General features: G+C 42.6%; 1 protein-coding gene across 2 annotated transcripts in view; it reads left to right on the forward strand.

Moving 5' to 3' along the window:
• Positions 1–21,766, forward strand: part of LOC120058753 (sodium-coupled neutral amino acid transporter 3-like) — a 69,923-nt gene extending 48,157 nt beyond the window's left edge. For both annotated transcript variants that reach the window (XM_039007499.1, XM_039007493.1), the window contains exons 9-17: positions 9,194–9,276; positions 10,238–10,296; positions 11,621–11,803; positions 12,075–12,154; positions 14,218–14,318; positions 16,730–16,854; positions 17,206–17,350; positions 18,304–18,407; positions 18,582–21,766. In XM_039007499.1, the coding sequence (XP_038863427.1) occupies positions 9,194–9,276; positions 10,238–10,296; positions 11,621–11,803; positions 12,075–12,154; positions 14,218–14,318; positions 16,730–16,854; positions 17,206–17,350; positions 18,304–18,407; positions 18,582–18,686 (985 nt within the window). In that variant the 3' untranslated portion in view covers positions 18,687–21,766. The remainder of the gene's footprint in view (positions 1–9,193; positions 9,277–10,237; positions 10,297–11,620; positions 11,804–12,074; positions 12,155–14,217; positions 14,319–16,729; positions 16,855–17,205; positions 17,351–18,303; positions 18,408–18,581) is intronic.
• Positions 21,767–24,697: the final 2,931 nt, after the last annotated feature.

The following is a 24,697-nucleotide window of genomic DNA, read 5'->3' on the forward strand; positions in this document are numbered from 1 at the left end:
GCTACATGTGAAGGAAGAGGATAGTAGAGGGCTACATGTGAAGGAAGAGGATAGTAGAGGGCTACATGTGAAGGAAGAGGATAGTAGAGGGCTACATGTGAAGGAAGAGGATAGTAGAGGGCTACATGTGAAGGAAGAGGATAGTAGAGGGCTACATGTGAAGGAAGAGGATAGTAGAGGGCTACATGTGAAGGAAGAGGATAGTAGAGGGCTAAATATGAAGGAAGAGGATAGTAGAGGCTGCATATGAAGGAAGAGGATAGTAGAGGCTGCATATGAAGGAAGAGGATAGTAGAGGCTACATATGAAGGAAGAGGATAGTAGAGGGCTACATATGAAGGAAGCGGATAGTAGAGGGGTACATATGAAGGAAGAGGATAGTAGAGGGCTACCAGTGAAGGAAGAGGATAGTAGAGGGCTACATGTGAAGGAAGAGGATAGTAGAGGGCTACATGTGAAGGAAGAGGATAGTAGAGGGCTACATGTGAAGAAAGAGGATAGTAGAGGGCTACATGTGAAGGAAGAGGATAGTAGAGGGCTACATGTGAAGGAAGAGGATAGTAGAGGGCTACATGTGAAGGAAGAGGATAGTTAGAGGGGCTACATGTGAAGGAAGAGGATAGTAGAGGGCTAACATGTGAAGAGAGATAGTAGAGGCTGCAATTATGAAGGAAGAGATAGTAGAGGGCTACATGTGAAGGAAGAGGATAGTAAGAGGGCTATACATATGAAGGAAGAGGATAGTAGAGGCTACATATGAAGAAGAGGAATAGTAGAGGGCTACATATGAAGGAAGAAGGATAGTAGAGGGCTATACATATGAAGGAAGAGGATAGTAGAGGGCAACATATGAAGGAAGGGATAGTAGAGAGCTACATATGAAGAAGGATAGTAGAGGGCTACATATGAAGAAGAGGATAGTAAGGGCTACATATTATGAGGGAAGAGATAGTAGAGGGCTACATATGAAGGAAGAGGATAGTTAGAAGGGCTACATGTGAAGGAATAGGATAGTAGAGGCTACAAAATGATGAAGGAAGAGATAGTAGAGGCTACATATGGAAGGAGAGGATAGTAGAGGGCTACATATGAAGTAAAGGATCGTAGAGGTCTACATATTAAGGAGAGGAGAGTAAGGGCTACATATGAAGGAAGAGGATAGTAGAGGGCTACATATGAAGGAAGAGGAATAGTATAGGCTACATATGGAGGAAGAGATAGTAGAGGGCTAAATATGAAGGAAGAGGATAGTAGAGGGCTACATATGAGGAAGAGGATAGTAGAGGGCTACATATGAAAGGAGAGGATAGTAGAGGGCTACATATGAAGAAGAGGATAGTAGAGGGCTACATATGAAGGAAGAGGATAGTAGAGGGCTACATGTGAAGAAGAGGATAGTAGAGGCTACATATGAAGGAAGAGGATAGTAGAGGCTACATATGAAGGAAGAGGATAGTAGAGGGCTACATATGAAGGAAGAGGATAGTAGAGAGCTACATATGAAGGAAGAGGATAGTAGAGGGCTACATATGAAGGAAGAGGATAGTAGAGGGCTACATATGAAGGAAGAGGATAGTAGAGGGCTACATATGAAGGAAGAGGATAGTAGAGGCTACACATGAAGGAAGAGGATAGTAGAGGGCTACATGAAGGAAGAGAGGGCTACATATGAAGGAAGAGGATAGTAGAGGCTACATTTGAAGGAAGAGGATAGTAGAGGGCTACATATGAAGGAAGAGGATAGTAGAGGGCTACATATGAAGGAAGAGGATAGTAGAGGGCAACATATGAAGGAAGAGGATAGTAGAGGGCTACATATGAAGGAAGAGGATAGTAGAGGGCTACATATGAAGGACGAGGATAGTAGAGGGCTACATTTTTGAAGGACGAGGATAGTAGAGGCTACATATGAAGGAAGAGGATAGTAGAGGCTACATATGAAGGAAGAGGATAGTAGAGGCTACATATGAAGGAAGAGGATAGTAGAGGCTACATATGAAGGAAGAGGATAGTAGAGGCTACATATGAAGGAAGAGGATAGTAGAGGCTACATATGAAGGAAGAGGATAGTAGAGGGCTACATGTGAAGGAAGAGGATAGTAGAGGGCTACATGTGAAGGAAGAGGATAGTAGAGGGCTACATGTGAAGGAAGAGGATAGTAGAGGGCTACATGTGAAGGAAGAGGATAGTAGAGGCTGCATATGAAGGAAGAGGATAGTAGAGGCTACATATGAAGGAAGAGGATAGTAGAGGGCTACATGTGAAGGAAGAGGATAGTAGAGGGCTACATGTGAAGGAAGAGGATAGTAGAGGGCTACATGTGAAGGAAGAGGATAGTAGAGGGCTACATGTGAAGGAAGAGGATAGTAGAGAGCTACATGTGAAGGAAGAGGATAGTAGAGAGCTACATATGAAGGAAGAGGATAGTAGAGGGCTACATATGAAGGAAGATGATAGTAGAGGGCTACATGAAGGAGGAGAATAGTAGAGGCTACACATGAAGGAAGAGGATAGTAGAGGGCTACATGAAGGAAGAGAGGGCTACATATGAAGGAAGAGGATAGTAGAGGCTACATTTGAAGGAAGAGGATAGTAGAGGGCTACATTTGAAGGAAGAGGATAGTAGAGGCTGCATATGAAGGAAGAGGATAGTAGAGGGCTACATGTGAAGGAAGATGATAGTAGAGGGCTACATATGAAGGAAGTGGATAGTAGAGGCTACATATGAAGGAAGAGGATAGTAGAGGGCTACATATGAAGGAAGAGGATAGTAGAGGGCTACATATGAAGGAAGAGGATAGTAGAGGGCTACATATGAAGGAAGAGGATAGTAGAGGGCTACATATGAAGGAAGAGGATAGTAGAGAGCTACATATGAAGGAAGAGGATAGTAGAGGGCTACATATGAAGGAAGAGGATAGTAGAGGGCTACATATGAAGGAAGATGATAGTAGAGGGCTACATATGAAGGAAGAGGATAGTAGAGGGCTACATGAAGGAGGAGAATAGTAGAGGCTACACATGAAGGAAGAGGATAGTAGAGGGCTACATGAAGGAAGAGAGGGCTACATATGAAGGAAGAGGATAGTAGAGGCTACATTTGAAGGAAGAGGATAGTAGAGGCTGCATATGAAGGAAGAGGATAGTAGAGGGCTACATGTGAAGGAAGATGATAGTAGAGGGCTACATATGAAGGAAGTGGATAGTAGAGGCTACATATGAAGGAAGAGGATAGTAGAGGGCTACATATGAAGGAAGAGGATAGTATAGGGCTACATATGAAGGAAGCGGATAGTAGAGGGGTACATATGAAGGAAGAGGATAGTAGAGGGCTACATGAAGGAAGAGGATAGTAGAGGCTACATCTGAAGTAAGAGGATAGTATGTACAGTACAGTATATACGACATCATAGGCAGCTGGATAGAACATAAGGTAAGGTAGTCTTTGTAAGACAGGTCCTCACCAGACATCACCGGTAACAACGTCGCCGGACCAGACAGGACTGGCAAAAAGTGCTCTTCACTGACGAGTCGCGGTAATTGTCTCACCAGGGGTGATGGTCGGATTTGCGTTTATCATCGAAGGAATGAGCGTTACACCGAGGCCTGTACTCTGGAGTGGGATCGATTTTGGAGGTGGAGTGTCCGTCATGGTCTGGGGCGGTGTGTCACAGCATCATTGGACTGATCTTGTTGTCATTGCAGGCAATCTCAACGCTGTGCGTTACAGGGAAGACTTCCTCCTCCCTCATGTGGTACCGTTCCTGCAGGCTCATCCTGACATGACCCTTCAGCATGACAATGCCACAAGCCATACTGTGCACGATTTCCTGCAAGACAGGAATGTCAGTGTTCTGCCATGGCCAGCGAAGAGCTCAGATCTCAGTCCTATTGAGCACGTCTGGGACCTGTTGGTGAGGGCTAGGGCCATTCCCCCCAGAAATGTCCGGGAACTTGCAGGTGTATTGGTGGAAGAGTGGGGTAACATCTCACAGCAAGAACTGGTGAATCTGGTGCAGTCCATGAGGAGGAAAGGTACTGCAGTACTTAATGCAGCTTTTGGCCACACCAGATACTGACTGTTACTTTTGATTTTGACTCCCCCTTTGTTCAGAGACACATTATTCCATTTCTGTTCGTCACATGTCTGTGGAACTTGTTCAGTTTATGTCTCAGTTGTTGAATCTTATATTCATACAAATATTTACACATGTTAAGTTTGCTGAAAATCAACGCAGTTGACAGTGAGAGGACGTTTCTTTTTTTGTTGAGTTTAGCTTGTTCCCTTGTGGTTATTTATTGTAACTAGCGTGTTCCCTTGGTGTTAATGTTACTATTTTGTTACCTTGATGTTAATGTTACTAACGTGTTCCCATGTGGTTATTTATTGTAACTAGCTTGTTACCTTGATGTTAATGTAACTAGCTTGTTAGCTTGATGTTAATGTTACTAACGTGTTCCCTTGATGTTAATGTTACTAATGTGTTCCCTTGTGGTTATTTATTGTAACTAGCTTGTTCCCTTGGTGTTAATGTTACTAGCTTGTTACCTTGATGTCAATGTTACTAATGTGTTCCCTTGATGTCAATGTTACTAACGTGTTCCCTTGTGGTTATTTATTGTAACTAGCTTGTTACCTTGGTGATAATGCAACCAGCTTGTTCCCTTGGTGATAATGTAACTAGCTTGTTCCCTTGGTGTTATTGTTACTATTTTGTTACCTTGATGTCAATGTTACTAACGTGTTCCCTTGTGGTTATTTATTGTAACTAGCTTGTTACCTTGGTGATAATGCAACTAGCTTGTTCCCTTGGTGATAATGTTACTAGCTTGTTCCCTTGGTGATAATGTTACTAGCTTGTTCCCTTAGTGATAATGCAACTAGCTTGTTCCAATGGTGATAATATAACTAGCTTGTTCCCATGGTGATAATATAACTAGCTTGTTCCCTTGGTGGTAATGCAACTAGCTTGTTCCCTTAGTGATAATGCAACTAGCTTGTTCCCATGGTGATAATATAACTAGCTTGTTCCCTTGGTGATAATGTTACTAGCTTGTTCCCTTGGTGATAATGTTACTAGCTTGTTCCCTTGGTGATAATGTTACTAGCTTGTTCCCTTAGTGATAATGCAACTAGCTTGTTCCCATTGTGATAATGCAACTAGCTTGTTCCCCTGGTGATAATATAACTAGCTTGTTCCCTTGGTGATAATGCAACTAGCTTGTTCCCCTGGTGATAATATAACTAGCTTGTTCCCTTGGTGATAATGCAACTAGCTTGTTCCCTTGGTGATAATGCAACTAGCTTGTTCCCTTGGTGTTATTTATTGTAACTAGCTTGTTCCCTTGGTGATAATATAACTAGCTTGTTCCCTTGGTGATAATATAACTAGCTTGTTCCCTTGGTGTTAATGTTACTAGCTTGTTCCCATGGTGATAATATAACTAGCTTGTTCCCCTGGTGATAATGCAACTAGCTTGTTCCCTTGGTGATAATATAACTAGCTTGTTCCCTTAGTGATAATATAACTAGCTTGTTCCCATGGTGATAATGCAACTAGCTTGTTCCCTTGGTGTTAATGTTACTAGCTTGTTCCCATGGTGATAATATAACTAGCTTGTTCCCTTGGTGTTAATGTTACTAGCTTGTTCCCATGGTGATAATATAACTAGCTTGTTCCCTTAGTGATAATGCAACTAGCTTGTTCCCTTGGTGTTAATGCAACTAGCTTGTTCCCTTGGTGATAATGCAACTAGCTTGTTCCCATGGTGATCATATAACTAGCTTGTTCCCATGGTGATAATGCAACTAGCTTGTTCCCTTGGTGTTAATGTTACTAGCTTGTTCCCAGGGTGATAATATAACTAGCTTGTTCCCTTAGTGATAATGCAACTAGCTTGTTCCCTTGGTGTTAATGCAACTAGCTTGTTCCCTTGGTGATAATATAACTAGCTTGTTCCCTTAGTGATAATGCAACTAGCTTGTTCCCATGGTGATAATATAACTAGCTTGTTCCCATGGTGATAATATAACTAGCTTGTTCCCATGGTGATAATATAACTAGCTTGTTCCCTTGGTGTTAATGTTACTAGCTTGTTCCCATGGTGATAATATAACTAGCTTGTTCCCTTAGTGATAATGCAACTAGCTTGTTCCCTTGGTGTTAATGCAACTAGCTTGTTCCCTTGGTGATAATATAACTAGCTTGTTCCCTTGGTGATAATATAACTAGCTTGTTCCCTTAGTGATAATGCAACTAGCTTGTTCCCATGGTGATAATATAACTAGCTTGTTCCCATGGTGATAATGCAACTAGCTTGTTCCCTTGGTGTTAATGTTACTAGCCTGTTCCCATGGTGATAATATAACTAGCTTGTTCCCCTGGTGTTAATGCAACTAGCTTGTTCCCTTGGTGATGATATAACTAGCTTGTTCCCATGGTGATAATGCAACTAGCTTGTTCCCTTGGTGTTAATGTTACTAGCTTGTTCCCATGGTGATAATATAACTAGCTTGTTCCCTTGGTGTTAATGTTACTAGCTTGTTCCCATGGTGATAATGTTACTAGCTTGTTCCCTTGGTGTTAATGTTACTAGCTTGTTCCCCTGGTGATAATGTTACTAGCTTGTTCCCATGGTGATAATATAACTAGCTTGTTCCCATGGTGATAATATAACTAGCTTGTTCCCTTGGTGTTAATGTTACTAGCTTGTTCCCAAGGTGATAATATAACTAGCTTGTTCCCATGGTGATAATATAACTAGCTTGTTCCCTTGGTGTTAATGTTACTAGCTTGTTCCCATGGTGATAATATAACTAGCTTGTTCCCTTGGTGTTAATGTTACTAGCTTGTTCCCATGGTGATAATATAACTAGCTGTGTTCCCTTGGTGTTAATGTTACTAGCTTGTTCCCATGGTGATAATATAACTAGCTTGTTCCCTTGGTGTTAATGCAACTAGCTTCTTCCCATGGTGATAATATAACTAGCTTGTTCCCTTGGTGTTAATGTTATTAGCTTGTTCCCATGGTGATAATATAACTAGCTTGTTCCCTTGGTGTTAATGTTACTAGTTTGTTCCCTTGGTGTTAATGTTACTAGCTTGTTCCCATGGTGATAATATAACTAGCTTGTTCCCTTGGTGTTAATGTTATTAGCTTGTTCCCCTGGTGATAATGTTACTAGCTTGTTCCCATGGTGATAATGCAACTAGCTTGTTCCCATGGTGATAATGCAACTAGCTTGTTCCCATGGTGATAATATAACTAGCTTGTTCCCTTGGTGTTAATGTTATTAGCTTGTTCCCTTGGTGTTAATGTTACTAGCTTGTTCCCATGGTGATAATGTTACTAGCTTGTTCCCATGGTGATAATATAACTAGCTTGTTCCCTTGGTGTTAATGTTACTAGCTTGTTCACAGGGCAGCGGCAGCAGCAGGACATGGCCGAGCAAGCCTGAGGTGTTTCACATTGACACTGTTGTGGCGAGACTTATTAAAAAACAATTAGATGTTAGGAATGGTTCTCTCAGACTGAGCCTGGGGTGAACAGTTACTGGCCCTCAACCTGTCCCAAGCCACCATGTGATCTGACCATGGGGTCACCCTGTGTCCAACATTCTCAGCACTGAGAATGCAACGTGACACATCTCAATGCCTGTTGACGTGCACATGGAGACCGTTATAGCTACAGTATGCATTATTAGTGGCTATTTAGGAGCCTCAAATCCGTCTGGATCACGTATGTTATGATGTAGCAGACCTCTCAGATGAGGATAGGGCATATAGAGAGCACCGGTCTTGCCTGTGTTTGGCTGGAGGCAGGGAGGGGAGCTGGGCTAAGAATAGGGCCTCCCAGCCCAGACCTGCTCCTGACACGTACTGGAGCTCAGGCCAAGGCCCTGTGGAAGGAAAGTATGTTTGGGTGGAAAGTATGTGTGGGGTGAGTCCCTATAAGCTACCCTTATTGGAACTATCAACGCCCATGTAAATCAATAGCCTTATATAAGAGAGTGCTTCAGACCCTCGTGCCAGATGAAAAGAGCAATGTCACGCAGCAACAATATTTAGAAATAGACATATTTCCCCAATAAACCCAACAGGCGTTCTACTGTAAACCTAGGCTGTTTCTATGGCTCTTACAGAATAGACCAGAGCAGAACTATTAGACAGACTATATTCTGACTCACTGGCAGTGACTCAATCAATCAATCAGAACATTTAGTGTGGTGTTATGCAATTTCCTCTCTAATACTGTAAGTAACCTCCCTGCTCTCATTTTCACTCACTCACTCACTCACTCACTCACTCACTCACTCACTCACTCACTCACTCACTCACTCACTCACTCACTCACTCACTCACTCACTCACTCACTCACTCACTCACTCACTCACTCACTCACTCACTCACTCACTCACTCACTCACTCACTCACTCACTCACTCACTCACTCACACAACATGCATGCACGTTCTTTGGCAGGGGTGATGTCAACGAGGTGGGCTGAGTTGTGTGGTCCAGGCACTTCCCCAAAAGTTGCCAATTGACAAACGGACAGCTGAACTCCAATGGAGGCTCATACATGGGGCGATAGACACCAATAGAAATGTGGTGCACCTAGAGCCAAGCGTTTAGGAAGGTTGTCTGTTTTGTTCTGAGTCGTTAGCTCATTTCTTCATAAAGTGTCCAACAACTGGTAGGGATGTTTACCCTGCTAACCAGCTGTTTTTCAGCCGTGGGGGAGGTTTTCTTCCTAAAACCAAAGTACAGTTTCAGGCCCAGGGGCTTGGTAATCCTGCTACATTCTTTGTCAGAAGTAGCCAAGCTAGCCATCTAGAAGACCAGAAAGAACTGTACGGACAGCTTTTCATCCATACATAGGGCCTTCAGAGGGGGTTGTGCTCTGTTGACAATGAGGGGGATCTTGTCCTTATAAACCCTCTCAAATGTCTGTTTTTTCTTACATGAGCACGGTGGTGCATGATTACTGAGGGTTGAATGTTCATGTGCTGACTCAATGAAGGGGATTTTAAAATTCTCTCTCTCTGCCTCTCTCTCGCTCTCTCTCGCTCTGCCCCTCTCTCTCTCTCTCTCTCTCGCTCTGCCTCTCCCTCTCGCTCTGCCTCTCTCTCTCTATCTCGCTCTCGCTCTATATATATATATTTATATATACATAAATATATCGCTCTTAGTTTGTGGTACCTGAATGGGAACTACCTGGTGATCATGGTCTCCATTAGCGTCATCCTTCCTTTGGCCCTGATGAAGCAGCTGGGTGAGTTGCACCTCTTCTTCTCACTTCTAATCTCTTTGTTTTCCCGCAAAATAACAGCAAGCTCGTATGTGACACTAACCACGTAATAAACCTGGGTAGTCTACAACACACAACTGAATACTGTGTTAGCTAACTAAGCTAAAGGCCAGCCGTTAGGCTCTGGGAGCTAACATGAATCTTCGGGTCTCAGGCAAGGCTAGTCATCAAGAGAGTGTAGTTCACTGAACCACCTCCACTGCATAAGGACATATGCACAGCTGTCCTGCTGGGCCAGGTCTTATGAAAGCCTCAGACAGCTTTACATTAGGTTATAACAGGTACATGTGGTTAGATGTGAGAGCTACCCTCTTACTGAAGCAAGGTGGAGGTGAAGGGGTGAGGTGGAGGAATACCGCAGGGTGGAATAACGCTTCCATTGCCGTGTGGAGGTCCTGACAGCATTGACAACTCTCCTGGGTCACACAGCAGCCAATCAGACCCTCACACCGCTCCCGCTCTCCTGGCCCGGTATTGGTTCTGCCGAGTCGTAGACACAGAGTCGTAGACGATCAAGTCAACACTAACACAGATGAGATGCTGCATTGTGGTGCATTGTGGTGCATTGTGGTGCACGCACGCACGCACGCACGCACGCACGCACGCACGCACGCACGCACGCACACACGCACACACGCACACACACACACACACACACACACACACACACACACAGTGCAACACAATGTGTGTGTTGCACTGGCAATCATGATTGGTCCACGCCCCTGCAGCACACTGATTACATTTTAAGAAATGAAGCGCAGCAATCACCTCCTGTCACTGGAACTCATTTCCATGTTATAGGCATGTAATTGGATGTGGTCTTTCCACCATTAGTAGCCTACATCTAGTGTGACCACCAAACTTAAATAGCTCACAATTCTATTCCATTATTTCTAATATGTCATTGTTTTGTGCTCTACAGGCTACCTGGGCTATACCAGTGGTTTCTCCCTTAGCTGCATGGTCTTCTTCCTCAGTGCGGTACGTTTGTTTCTTCACTCTCCTCTCCCTCCTCTCCTTCCTCTCCCCCTTCTCTCATTCCTCTCTCCCTCCTCTCCCCCTCCTCCCTCCCTCCCTCCTCTCTCCTCCCTTTGCTTCCTCGCCTCCTCCCTCCCTCCTTCCTCTCATTCCTCTCCCTCCTCTCCCTTCCTCTCAGAGACTGACTCATCTAATCATAAGAAATAGCTTTTCTGAGCTCCATAATACTCCCTCTCCTTCCGTCCTTCTCTCCTTCTTCCTCCCTCATCCCTCCTTCATCTCTCGTGTCTAGTCCCTGTGTGTGTATGACACTGATCTCAGACATGTTGCTGTGACATGCTCAGACATGTTGCTTCTCCTCCTCTCTCTCTCTCTCTCCCTCTATTCATCCTCCTCCTCTCTCTCTCTCTCCCTCTATCCATCCTCCTCCTCTCTCTCTCTCTCCCTCTATCCATCCTCCTCCTCTCTCCCTCTCTCCCTCTATCCATCCTCTTCCTCCTCTCTCCCTCTCTCCCTCTATCCATCCTCCTCCTCTCTTTCTCCTTCTATCTCTCCTCTCCCTCTCTCCCTCCCCTTCTCCTTTCTCTCTCCCTCTATCCATCCTCCTCCTCTCTCTCTCCCATATCTCTCCTCTCCCTCCTCCTCTCCTCTCTCTCCCTCTATACCTCCTTCTCCTCCTCCACTCGCTCTTCCTCTATCCCTCCTCCTCCCCTCCTCCCCCTTTTCTATCCCTCCTCCTCCCTCTCTATCTCTCCTCCCCCTTCTCCTCCTCTTTCTCCCTCCTCCCCCTTCTCCTCCTCCTCCTCCTCTCTATTTAAATTCAATTTAAGGGGCTTTATTGGCATGGGAAACATAAGTTTACATTGCCAAAGCAAGTGAAATAGAAGATAAACAAAAGTGAAATATACAATAAAAAGATGAACAGTAAACATTACAACTCGCAAAAGTTCCAAAAGAATAAAGCATTTCAAATGTCATATTATGTGCAAATAATTACTGGTTCTTCTCTGGTTGCCCTTTTCTTGTGGCAACAGGTCCCACATCTTGCTGCTGTGATGGCACACCGTGGTATTTCACCCAATAGATATGGGAGTTTATCAAATTTGGGTTTGTTTTCAAATTCTTTGTGGATCAGTGTGAACTGAGGGAAATATGTGTCTCTAACGTGGTCATACATTTAGCAGGAGGTTAGGAAGTGCAGCTCAGTTTCCACCTCATTTTGTGGGCAGTGTGCACATAGCCCATCTTCTCTTGAGAGCCAGGTCTGCCTACGGCGGCTTTTCTCAATAGCAAGGCTATGCTCACTGAGTCTGTACTTCCTCTGTAGGTGATCTATAAGAAGTTCCAGATCCCCTGTCCGTTTGAGGAGTTCTCTGCAGCCAATCACACGGTCTCTCACCTGGACATCCACCTGAACGTCACTGATAACCACGCTCTCCATGATAACGGTCTGGTGCACGAGGTGGATGACTCCCACTGTGGTGCAAAAATGTTCACCATGAACTCTCAGGTACAGTAAACCAGACCACAGGGCCAATGTTTCACCAGCCCTGGGCTAGGGTTAGGGCTGTTTCCCAAATGGCACCCTATTCCCTATATAATGCACTACTTTTGACCATAGTCAAAAGTGGTGCAATAAATACGGTCTAAAACTCCATAACCTTCGTTCACTTTGCTCACCTATGTACTGCAAAGGTGCAGGCCATGCAAGTCTTGTAAATGAGTAGTCCCTCTGAGGCTGGTCTATGGTAACATTAGGTGTTTGTGTGTTTCCTTCACAGACAGCATACACCATCCCCATCCTGGCCTTTGCCTTTGTGTGCCATCCTGAGGTTCTGCCTATCTACACTGAGCTCCGCAAGTGAGTATGCCTACCTTACCCAACCTTGTTCCATCTGTCTCCACACGGTGCCTCCCTAGTGTCAACACTAAACCTCTGTTCATAGGTTCCTACATATAGTATACGGTGCATTCGGAACCAATTCAGACCCCTTGATTTTTTCCACATGTTGTCACGTTACAGCCTTATTCTAAAATGGATTAAATAGTTTTTTGTCCTCAATCTACACACAATATTCCATAATGACAAAGTGAAAACAGGTTTTTAGAAATGTTTGCAAATGAATAAAAAAATAAAAAACAGAAATACCTTAATTATATAAGTATTCAGACCCTTTGCTATGAGAAATTGAGCTCAGGTGCATCTTGTTTCCATTGAACTTGATTGGAGTCCACCTGTGGTGAATTCAATTGATTGGACATGATTTGTAAAGGCACACACCTGTCTATATTAGGTCCCACAGCATGTCAGAGCAAAAATCAAGCCATGAGGTCGAAGGAAATGTCCGTAGAGCTCGAGACAGGATTGTGTCGAGGCACAGATCTGGGGAAGGGTACCAAAAAATGTCTGTAGCATTGAAGGTCCCCAAGAATACAGTGGCCTCCATCATTCTTAAATGGAAGAAGTTTGGAACCACCAAGACTCTTCCAACTAGCTGCCTGAGCAATCAGCGGAGACGGGCCTTGGTCTGGGAGGTGACCAAGAACCCGATGGTCACTCTGACAGAGTTCCAGAGTTCATCTGTGGAGATGGGAGAACCTTCCAGAAGGACAACCATCTCTGCAGCACTCCACCAATCAGGCCTTTATGTTAGAGTAGCCAGACAGAAGCCGCTCCTCAGTAAAAGCCACATGACAGCCCGCTTGGAGTTTGCCAAAAGGCACCTAAAGGACTCTCAGACCATGAGAAACAAGATTCTCTGGTCTGATGAAACCAAACTCTTTGGCCTGAATGCCAAGTGTCACATCTGGAGGAAACTTGGCACCAATCCTACTGTGAGGACTGGTGGTGGCAGCATCATGCTGTGGGGATGTTTTCAGCAACAGGGACTGGTAGACTAGTCAGGATCGCGGGAAAGATGAATGAAGCAAAGTACGGAGAGTTCCTTGATGAAAACCTGCCTCAGAGCGCTCAGGACCTCAGACAGCCTGAGACTGCACCAAGCAGACCATTGCCATATATGGATCTGTGCCATTCTCTTTGAACTGGATTGTGTTTACAGCATGAGTGTGAGTAGATACTGCTTGTTTTGCCATCAAAGCGAGAGCTGCATGTAGCCATGTGTGCACATTTGTTCATATCCTTTGCTAGTTAGTGAGTTATTAGCCCAGTTATAGATCATTTGTAGTCAGCAATGGGGGAGTGATTGCTTCCTACAAGAGCACAAAACATGTACATTTCTAGACATCTTTGAAAAGGGAGTCGGGTAAAGAGCTTTTTTATTGTCTTAAAGAGGCAGTGTTGTGTTTTGAGACAGGTTTGAATAAGCTAAGTAGCCAATAGGCAGAGGGTAGAAGAGTTTGTCTGATTCTCTGTAATAATGGTGTGGGAATAATAATGCATTTTATTTTGTAAAGTGGTTTCTTGCATCAAACACAACATTTTCTGTCACCTGCTTATCTGAAGGACAAGTGGATAAACAGATTAATGTCAAACCCTGCATGTTTTTTTTCAAAAGTCTCATGGAATGTAGGCCTACACCACACATTGGCTGCTACCGTAGGCTGAATGATAGAACAGCTATTTATTTCCCTGTTAAAATGTTATGGGATGTATTTTCTCCATTGTTTTTTAGGGTAGGCCACTCTGGTAGGCCTACATTATGATCAAATAGCCACAGTAGCCCACTTGACCACTGTTAAAACTGTAATTTTAAGCAGGTACAGCCTCAGTGTTCACAGTAAACGTGCGCTGGTAGTTTGCGCTCAGCAGACCTGAAATTTACTCAGTGATGGAACAAAATTTGAAAGAACATTGCTCTAAACCCACTGAGCCATTGGATTGGAACCACAAGATTCTCCTGTCAATGTTGGCTGTTAACCAGTGTGTGTGTGTGTGTGTGTGTGTGTGTGTGTGTTATCCAGCCCATCTCAGAGGAGGATGCAGCATGTCTCCAACCTCTCCATCCTGGTGATGTACACCATGTACTTCCTGGCTGCTCTCTTCGGCTATCTGACCTTTTACGGTGAGCACCTCCTCTTCACCACTTAAACTCCTGCCCTTTCCTCAGGCTGAAATATACCGTAGTCATGATTATGTGTGCCGTAGTCTCAGAAGCCCAGGCTTATCACGTTAAGTTGGAAAGCCTGGGAGGTTCTCCTCAGAAAGTAGTCTCACGTATCTGGTGTTAAGTAGAGTGTTGATGGAAAATAGTTACAATTGCTACTTCTCCAACCAATCAAGTATTTTGCATAGGTTCTAAAGAGACATTGTATTTCTAAATAATTTTCTGACTTGCAACAAGCTAGCATAAGATACAAAACAAATGCCTCATAGGCCACAAGACTATATTTGCAGTAATGTACAGTTTAAACATAAACATAATATCCATATTGGACACTCCTCCTGTTCCCTCCTGAACATTTGCAATGTTAATGAACAGTTGTAATGTCAAACGTGATTATAATAATGTTATTGTAATAAATTATTATTACCGAAACACTTGTTTGCAGTAAGTGCGGTTTCTCAGTCTTTTGGAAATAAGAGCATAACTCCACCTTGTGGTCATTATTGAATACTACACACTGTAATATTATTATAGCTTGAGACACATGTTGTTTTTATGTTTTTCAATGAGGAACAGCAGACCTCAATGTCTGAGTCAACATAAGTAAGGCTAAGTTTGGTGGTTCAGTGTACAATACTGTGATTCTTGATGTTACACCTAATGTTACCCCTGATGTTACCCATAATCTTACCCTGATTTTACCCTGATGTTACCCCTGATGTTACCCTAATGTTACCGTTACCCCCTGATGTTACCCCCTGATGTTACCCCTTGATGTTACCCCTTGATTTTACCCCCTAATGTTTCCCCCTAATGTTACCCCTCGATGTTACCCCTTGATGTTACCCCTTGATGTTACCCTAATGTTACCGTTACCCCCTGATGTTACCCTAATGTTACCGTTACCCCCTGATGTTACCTCTGATCTTACCCTCTGATCTTACCCTGATCTTACCCTCTGATGTTACCCCCTGATGTTACCCCCTGATCTTAACCTGATATTACCCCCTGATGTTACCCCTGATGTTACCGCCAGATCTTACCCTGATGTTACCCCCTGATGTTACCGCTGAAGTTACCCTGATCTTACCCCCTGATCTTACCCTGATGTTACCGCTGAAGTTACCCTGATCTTACCCCCTGACGTTACCCTGACGTTACCCTGACGTTACCCCCTGATGTTACCCCCTGATGTTACCCCCTGAGGTTAATCGGATGTTACCCTGGTGTTACCCCCTGATGTTACCCTGATGTTACCCCTGCTCTTACCCTGATGTTACCGCCAGATCTTACCGTGATGTTACCCCCTGATCTTACCCTGATGTTACCCCCTGATATTACCTATCTTACCCTGATGTTACCGCTGAAGTTACCCTGATCTTACCCTCTGATGTTACCCTGATGTTACCCTGATGTTACCCTGATGTTACCCCTGATGTTACCCTGATGTTACCCTGATGTTACCCTGATGTTACCCCTGATGTTACCCCGATGTTACCCTGATGTTACCCCCTGATCTTACCCCCTGATGTTACCCTGATGTTACCCCCTGATGTTACCCTGATGTTACCCTGATGTTACCCCTGATGTTACCCCGACGTTACCCTGATGTTACCCCCTGATCTTACCCCCTGATGTTACTCCCTGATGTTACCCTGATGTTACCCTGATGTTACCCTGATGTTACCCCCTGATGTTACCCTGATCTTACCCCCTGATGTTACCCTGATGTTACCCTGATGTTACCCTGATGTTACCCTGATGTTACCTCGACGTTACCCTGATGTTACCCCCTGATCTTACCCCCTGATGTTACTCCCTGGTGTTACCCCTGATGTTACCCTGATGTTACCCTGATGTTACCCTGATGTTACCCCTGATGTTACCCCCTGATGTTACCCTGATGTTACCCCTGATGTTACCCCTGATGTTACCCTGATGTTACCCCTGATGTTACCCCTGATGTTACCCCTGATGTTACCCCTGATGTTACCCCTGATGTTACCCCTGATGTTACCCCAACGTTACCCTGATCTTACCCCCTGATGTTACCCTGATGTTACCCTGATGTTACCCCTGATGTTACCCCTGATGTTACCCCAACGTTACCCTGATGTTACCCTGATGTTACCCCCTGATGTTACTCCCTGATGTTACTCCCTGGTGTTACCCCCTGATGTTACCCCTGATGTTACCCTGATGTGATCCCCTGATGTTACCCCCTTATCTTACCCTGATGTTACCCCGTGACGTTACTTTGACATTACTCTGATGTTACCCCCTGACGTTACCCTGATGTTACCCTGACATTACCCTGATGTTACCCTCTGACGTTACTCTCTGATATTACCCTGATCTTACCCTGACAGGTAAGACTGAGCCAGAGCTGCTACACACATACAGCAGAATCGACCCTTATGACACGCTCATCCTGTGCGTGCGATTGGCTGTCCTCACCGCTGTCACACTGACTGTCCCCATCGTGCTCTTCCCAGTAAGTTACACCCACCCCCTCCCCTTCTCCACTATAGCCTCTTCGCTCTTCTGAAAGACATAGAAAACTGATATTGTATACTGGCTGTCGGGGTGGGATTGGCATGGTGTCTGGGGGTTCCGTGGGTGGCTTACATTTAGTTTGATTCCTCATGTCTTAATTTGAAATGGTGGGTGTCATGGCTTGATGAATTACAGTAAAATGCTAATTTGAAGAGGAATGACACTGTTGTTTCTGACAGTAACTTACTTATTCCTTCACTCTGCCTCTTCCCTCCTTATTTCTCTATCCCCATCCCTCTCTCTCTCCCTCTCTTTCTCTCTCTGTATTTCTCTCTCTCTGCCCCCTCAGGTGCGCAGGGCCTTGAACCAGATGTTTTTCTCCAGTAAATCGTTTAACTGGCTTCGTCATGTGGCCATCGCCATCACCCTGCTCTCCTTAATCAACATTCTGGTCATCTTCGCCCCCAACATCCTGGGAATCTTCGGCATCATCGGTTAGTTGCACAGATTAAATTTTGTCCTGGACTAGGAAGTACAGATTAAACCTAGTCCTGGACTAAGAAACAAAGATTAAACCTAGTCCTGGATTAAGAAGTACAGATTAAATTTAGTCCTGGACTAAGAAATACAGATTAAACCTAGTCCTGGACTAAGAAATACAGATTAAACCTAGTCACGGACTAAGAAGTACAGATTAAACCTAGTCCTGGACTAAGAAGTACAGATTAAACCTAGTCCTGGACTAAGAAGTACAGATTAAACCTAGTCCTGGACTAAGAAATACAGATTAAACCTAGTCCTGGACTAAGAAATACAGATTAAACCTAGTCCTGGATTAATGATGATTCAATGATGATTCTCCATTGAAAGTGCTTTTTAGTCCAGGAACAGAAACAGTCCCTTTAAATTGACATACTTTACCTGATTTAGCCAAAAATATTTTACACGTAGAAGTTGCTGTAGTCTGGGATGTTTTACATGGTTACATGTGTGGTTATGCACATGCACCTGTAATTCTTGATTCACTTTCTCTCTTTTGCTCCAATTGAAGTGAGCAGTGTTGACATAGCAGTGGATCTCTGTTTTGATAATATCTCCACTGTGTCTGGCCTTAAAACACAACACAAAACGTGACGGGCCAGCGCTTATTGACTCAATGATAAACACATGACCTGAGTCAATATTTTTTAAAATCTCTTTCCCTTGAATGAACAACATGTTTCATGTTATGGAGGTCAAAGTCAAGGTGGTTAAAGGTCATGGACCAAGCCACAGCACCAATCATCATCCACTAAAAGAGGAAAATCTGACAGTGTTTGTGAATGTTGGCCTTGGCCCATATTCTGTTTTTGGACAGTTTGTTCTACTGGATGACCTGTGTAAAATGATCTGTAGCCCTGACCTTCATTTCTCCTCCTCTTCCTCCATCCTCCTGTTCCTCCTCCAGGTGCCACATCTGCCCCCTGTCTCATCTTTATCTTCCCTGCCGTCTTCTACATTCGCATTGTGCCTAAGGAGCAGGAACCCCTGTTTTCCACCCCCAAGATACTGGTGAGCACATATCCTCTCCATGATAATTGTAATATTCTCATATCTCGATTTGATCTGTGTAGGATTCTTCATCATTACTGTTATTGTGTGTCCTTATGACTATGGTTAGAATATGGTTCTGGTTACCATATAAAAATAAATATTCTAATAATGGTGTTTCCTCTGTCTTCCCAGGCTGCCTGTTTCGCTGGTCTGGGCGTCGCCTTCATGACCATGAGTTTGAGCTTCATCATCATTGATTGGACAACAGGGAGCAGCAACTCTGGCGGTGGCCACTAGAGACCGTCCTCTGCTCTTCGCATGCTGGGGTCATCTGGGGGTTGGCAGAGGCTTTAAGGGGATGCCTAGGTGTGTGTTTAGAACTGTTTTCATGTAATTGATGCACTATCCCCTCCGTGGTAGAGCAAGGGTCAAAGGCTAGGCTTCAGTGAGGGGAGACATAATCAACCCTCTGGGCAAAACCATGCTGAGCATTTCAGTCCTCTTGAGACTAAAGACTCGGACAAAACAGTCTGTTTTGTCCAGAGAACTTATTTGAACAAAAGGTTTCATAATCACTGTATGTAGGCCATCACAGAGGAGTACTTTTACATGAATCATCAGGACTAAACAGGGTATTTAAAAAAAATCATGCTGATTATTATTATTTATCAGTGGGATAGTGCATCCAAGTCAATCCATAATGGAAAATCCAGAAGAAAGAAACTCATGCTGGTTCCCCCTCCTTCACTCCCTCCCTCCTTCACTCCCTCCTCCACTGCCTCCCTCCTTCCTTCCCTCCATCATTCCGTCCTTATCTCTTTCCATCCACCTGTTTCTTTCTCCCTGACCCCAGTATTCATGTGAACTGCAGCTACATGTACTGTAGTACTGTACATATGTAGATATGGTGGAATCTATATGTAAAGAAGGCAAAGGAAGCACATGACTACATGATAGGGAAGTGACTATACATTATGTGTCATATGGTATTTTTATAGAAGAAATGGTTACATCTATAGGTTAGGTGAGTGCTGTAAAACATACCGTCTGTGGTTCTCTTGGTATTCCTGTCAATCACTTTGTGCCATCAACACGCACCTTAACCATCAAAGTTTAACACGCTTTTCCAAATATTCTATTTGTGCGGGCATACACAGATAAAGTATATTTTCACATGTTTTCTACCAGGAGTCTGTGTTGTTTTCCCTGTCAAAGCTAAGGGGTGCATGTGGTTGTTGGGCTTAGTTCAGGCATATGTCCCATGATGCATTATGTTATTGAACTCTTCCTGTGTCCCTGGTACCTACAGTACACTCAGATGATGGAAGAATGACTCAACCAAACACACAAATAGCCTTTACAGTGAAATAGTCATCTCTATTTATTTAACTAGATATATCCATGTTTTTTAATTTCACAAGGTGTGCTAATGGACTCAGAACAGAGTATTTAACTATATGATCAGGTATTTTGATAGACTTTCTAGATGGTATGTACAGTCTGTAGTGTATTGTATTGCATATTGGAGGGTGTAGGTGACAGTTGAAAGTGTAGGAGGCGATCTTGAGGGCAATGAGCTGATTAAGAAGAAAAACATAAACAGCCTTTTACATTCATCTTAGTTAGATGATCAACTGACATCCTAGATACAGTATTGACAGATTTTTATGATCAATTGTGCTTTTATCAATTTTAAGATGAATGACTTAAAATTGTCTTTTTAACACTAATAGCACATATTCAATTAATACTTATATTTATACAATGAATTTGTAAACCCTTGTCTAAATTCAGTACAGTTCAACTGTACCCTTTCAGTTACAACTGGGGTTTGGCTTACTGTTTTTGGCATGACGAAATATGGAGGAAAGGTGTTTTGGTTATGTGGTTGTGCCGTAAGTCTATGTTGTTGAACTAGTCTTTATTGTATTTTAACATCTCTTTTCCACTTGTTTTGTGATTGGTGGTTGAAGATTTAGTGAAGGAAGCAAGAGTGTCACCTGTCTGGTGATTGGCTGATTTATTCATTGATTCATTTAACACACTAAATGAACTACTGTGATATTCCAGGCATAGTATGGTGATATCAGGACTCTATTTCCAAAACGTGTGGCTATATGGCTGTATCTCCTAATGTATCTGGTTTCTAAACGTAAGGTCTTTTAATCAAGTACAGTTTTTAAAGCGTTGACGATGAACTGAGATTGTTAGATTTTAATGTGATCCGAAAGCCCCTTCTTTAGGCTTCTCAATTTCATAACGCAACATTTGATAAATGGTTTTCAAAACAACACTGTGACATCTGTTCTCTCAAAAAACTGGGATAGCATTGTAATAACATTGTAATAACATTGTTGTAACATTGATAATTGTTGAAAGAAACATAATATAACTTATTGAATCCTGTTATAGCTGAAATAGTTGCATCGACATAACCTGTGAAAAATCATTCAACCGATGTAAAGGTTAGACTCACAAAGTGGTGGTTACTTTGTTAGTGGTGTTTGCTAATCTCAAACGTATTTTTGGCCAAGTCCTACATATGTAAGACAATTGTTATTTTATATTTCATTATTCTTATACACTGCTTCTGATGTTGCTTTGTCTTTGTGCACAATAATTGATTTAAATGTTTTAATCAAGAGAATATTGTTGAGCAGTCTGTTTCTTTTACTCAACGGCTAAAAAGTTATTGCATGTATCTGCCTCAAACCCATATTTCTCCTGGTCTCGCTGAGGCAGTGGTTGTGGTATAAAGGAGGCAACACCTTGCCATAGATCAAGAACAGGCAACTCAACAGTGTCTGCTGGTTGTCTCTGGTCCCTGGTACTTCATTGATCCATAACGGTCATTGGGTTCTCAGGTCTCTATCAGTCGCTGAGTTGAATGAATAGTACAACAATAACCAGTAGACACTATGGTCCAGCCCGTCCCTGCCATAGACTGTGGTATATTACCTAAATCCTTAGGCCTCTTCTGTCTGGGAATGTGCCTACAGTACACAATATCTAGCTACTACCAACTGTTTCTCTCTGAGAGCCCTTGCGCTTCAACTTTAGAGCTTTGCTATCACTGTTAGAACGTCTGGGGCAACATTCTCAACATTTGGCTCTTTCTCTTGTACCCAACCCAAACTATGCAAGCCAGTTAACATGTTGTTATAGCTCTTGTTTTAACTTTGCAATTTATTTCTGAGGAAATGACAGCACTATGCGTGAATAACAAGTTATGTATGAACTTTGGGCTTATAAGGTGGCTTATATAAATAATGTATATAAATGTGAGCCCTTTATATTTGTGATGCATATCTAGCTTTTATAGTGTAAATAGCAGGGACAGTTTCAGTCTGACAATAAAACAAATGTAAAAGTTTTTACACCTGAGTCATTTCTGTCCTTATTTGTTGTTTGTATTATCACCGCACGCGCACACACACACAGGTTTGTTATAGCTTCTGTCAAAGTGTTTCTGCTCTATGGTCAAGTAGTATATGGTCTATCGTCTGCCATACTGCTCAAGGTAAAGCTGTGTTTAGATAAACACACTTAAACGTGCCCTGGATCAGTATGCCCCTGTCCTTGCCTAACAACCTTAATGTTTACGGGACAGCTATGGGACATTTTCTTGTCAGATTCCAGTTAGGTCTGGTTTTACTTTTATTTATGTTTAACAAGAAAAATCTCACTAGGAATATTCCTAATTCCCAACACATGGGGGCGCTACAAACGACTCCATAATATACTCTTGTACACCAGGTCATCAGAATGTGCCTTCTTGGATGGATGCTTCATTCAAGAAAGTACTGAAAAAAACATGCTCTCTTTTCATCTTCCAGTGTAAATCAAATCCATTTTCAGTCTTGCCACTATTCTCAGATGCATGTGCAAATGAAGCGCCTCGAGAGGTCACGAGCACTATTCAGCTCAGTTAACCACCTTCACACTATCAAATCAAATAAAATTTTATTAGTCACATGCGCCGAATACAACAGGTGTAGACCTTACAGTGAAATGCTTACTTACGAGCCCCTAACCAACAATGCAGTTAAAAATATAAATAAAATAAGACTAAGAATAAGAAATAAAAGTAACAAGTAATTGAAGAGCAGCAGTAAAACAACAATAGCGAGACTGTACCGGTACCCCCCTGTATATAGAGTCAATGTCTAGGGGCACTGGTTAGTTGAGGTAATATGTACATGTAGGTAGAGTTATTAAAGCGACTATGCATAGATGATAACAGAGGTCGACCGATTATGATTTTTCAAAGCCGATACCGATTATTGGAGGACCAAAAAAAGCTGATACCGATTAATCAGATGATTTTTATATATATATTTGTAATAATGACAACTACAACAATACTGAATGAACAATGAACACTTTTATATTAACTTAATATAATACATAAATAAAATCAATTTAGTCTCAAATAAATAATGAAACGTTTAATTTGGTTTAAATAATGCAAAAACACAGTGTTGGAGAAGAAAGTAAAAGTAAAATATGTGCCATGTAAAAAAGCTAAAGTTTAAGTTCCTTGCTCAGAACATGAGAACATATGAAAGCTGGTGGTTCCTTTTAACATGAGTCTTCAATATTCCCAGGTAAGAAGTTTTAGGTTGTAGTTATTATAGGAATTATAGGACTATTTCTCTCTATACCATTTGTATTTCATATACCTTTGACTATTGGATGTTCTTATAGGCACTATAATATTGCCTAATCTCGGGAGTTTATAGACTTGAAGTCATAAACAGCGCTGTGCTTCAAGCATTGCTAAGAGCTGCTGGCAAATGCAGGAAAGTGCTGTTTGAATGAATGCTTACGAGACTGCTGCTGCCTAGCACCACTCAGTCAGACTGCTCTATCAAATATCAAATCATAGACTTAATTATAATATAATAAACATTAGATCTTAGTCCTGTATTGCCGCTTTGCCTGTTTGATGTTTCGGCGGAGGGCATCGCGGGATTTCTTATAAGCTTCCGGGTAAGAGTCACGCTCCTGGAAAGCGGCAGGTCTAGCCTTTCGCTCAGTGCGGATGTTGCCTGTAATCCGTGGCTTCTGGTTGGGGTATGTACGTACGGTCACTGTGGGGATGACGTCATCGATGCACTTATTGATGAAGCCAATGACTGATGTGGTGTACTCCTCAATGCCATCGGAGGAATCCCGGAACATATTCCAGGCTGTGTTAGCAAAACAGTCCTGTATCCAAACATTTCAGACACAGTAGTTATTCATATGAATCATAAATCTTCTTTAATCAGTATTAAAACAACATACTTATGAAGAGGACTAACTGTTCCCTGTAGGCCTACATGAAACAGTCAAAAATCAGTGTGAGGGTCCCTTCAACAGAACATTGCTTAGATGTTGGCAGTAAAGTGGTTAATTAAGTTATAAGATATGTTGTTCATGAATAGGCTTTTGAACATGAAATCATATGAGAATAGTTTGGATACCAAAGAAATCACTTAAGAAAAATACAGCCATCTGTTTTATGTGTTGTAATACTCCCCCTTGTGTCCAGATCAATGTATCAATTTACCTACACTGTAATTACACTAGAATTATACCTGCTGTGTAATTAGCCTACCATACAATTCTAGGCCACTTAATGTAAAGTGCAACAGATCCATTTAAATGTTTAGTGCAGTCCATTGCTGGTGGAGAGGTTTCATAGTCATCCCATCCCATGTTCATTTAGATATATGGACACATTTCTTATTTATCATCTGGAAAAAAACATGGATTCCTATAATTAGACCACCATGAATATTATCCCAGTGAATGATGATGCTCACGCAGATCATTGCAGTGCTCACCCTCTACCTAACCTATTTACAGTATATTCCCATAATTGCTCGCCAAGTAGGCTACCTCAACTTTGAGCGCAGACTAGTTTTAAAAAAATGAATACGACTCCTTCGAGTCGCTATTAGTCGAAACTTCAAACATGTAAATTCTTAAACCCTTATCGTGTACCTATGTTTGTCCTCTGATGATAAGTGTCTTTCTTTCTTTCTTTTTTATTTGCTGAAATCCATACTTTTTAATAAAACGTCAATCAAATAAAACCACAGACTGTTTCCTTATTGCTGTTGCTCTAAAATGGTAACAGCACGAATGCGCATGTGCCAATTAAAACAAGGAAACAGTCGGTGGTTGTATTTGATTACCATTTACTAAAAGGTATGTATACTCCATGGAGTTGAGGTAGGCTACTACATAATTGCCTACATTTCCCATAAGACAAGAGACTTGCAAATCACGGAATTTACAGCAGGATTTCAAATAGGATG

Source organism: Salvelinus namaycush, chromosome 2 (assembly GCF_016432855.1).
Source record: "Salvelinus namaycush isolate Seneca chromosome 2, SaNama_1.0, whole genome shotgun sequence".
In the NCBI taxonomy this organism is placed as follows: Eukaryota; Metazoa; Chordata; class Actinopteri; order Salmoniformes; family Salmonidae; genus Salvelinus; species Salvelinus namaycush.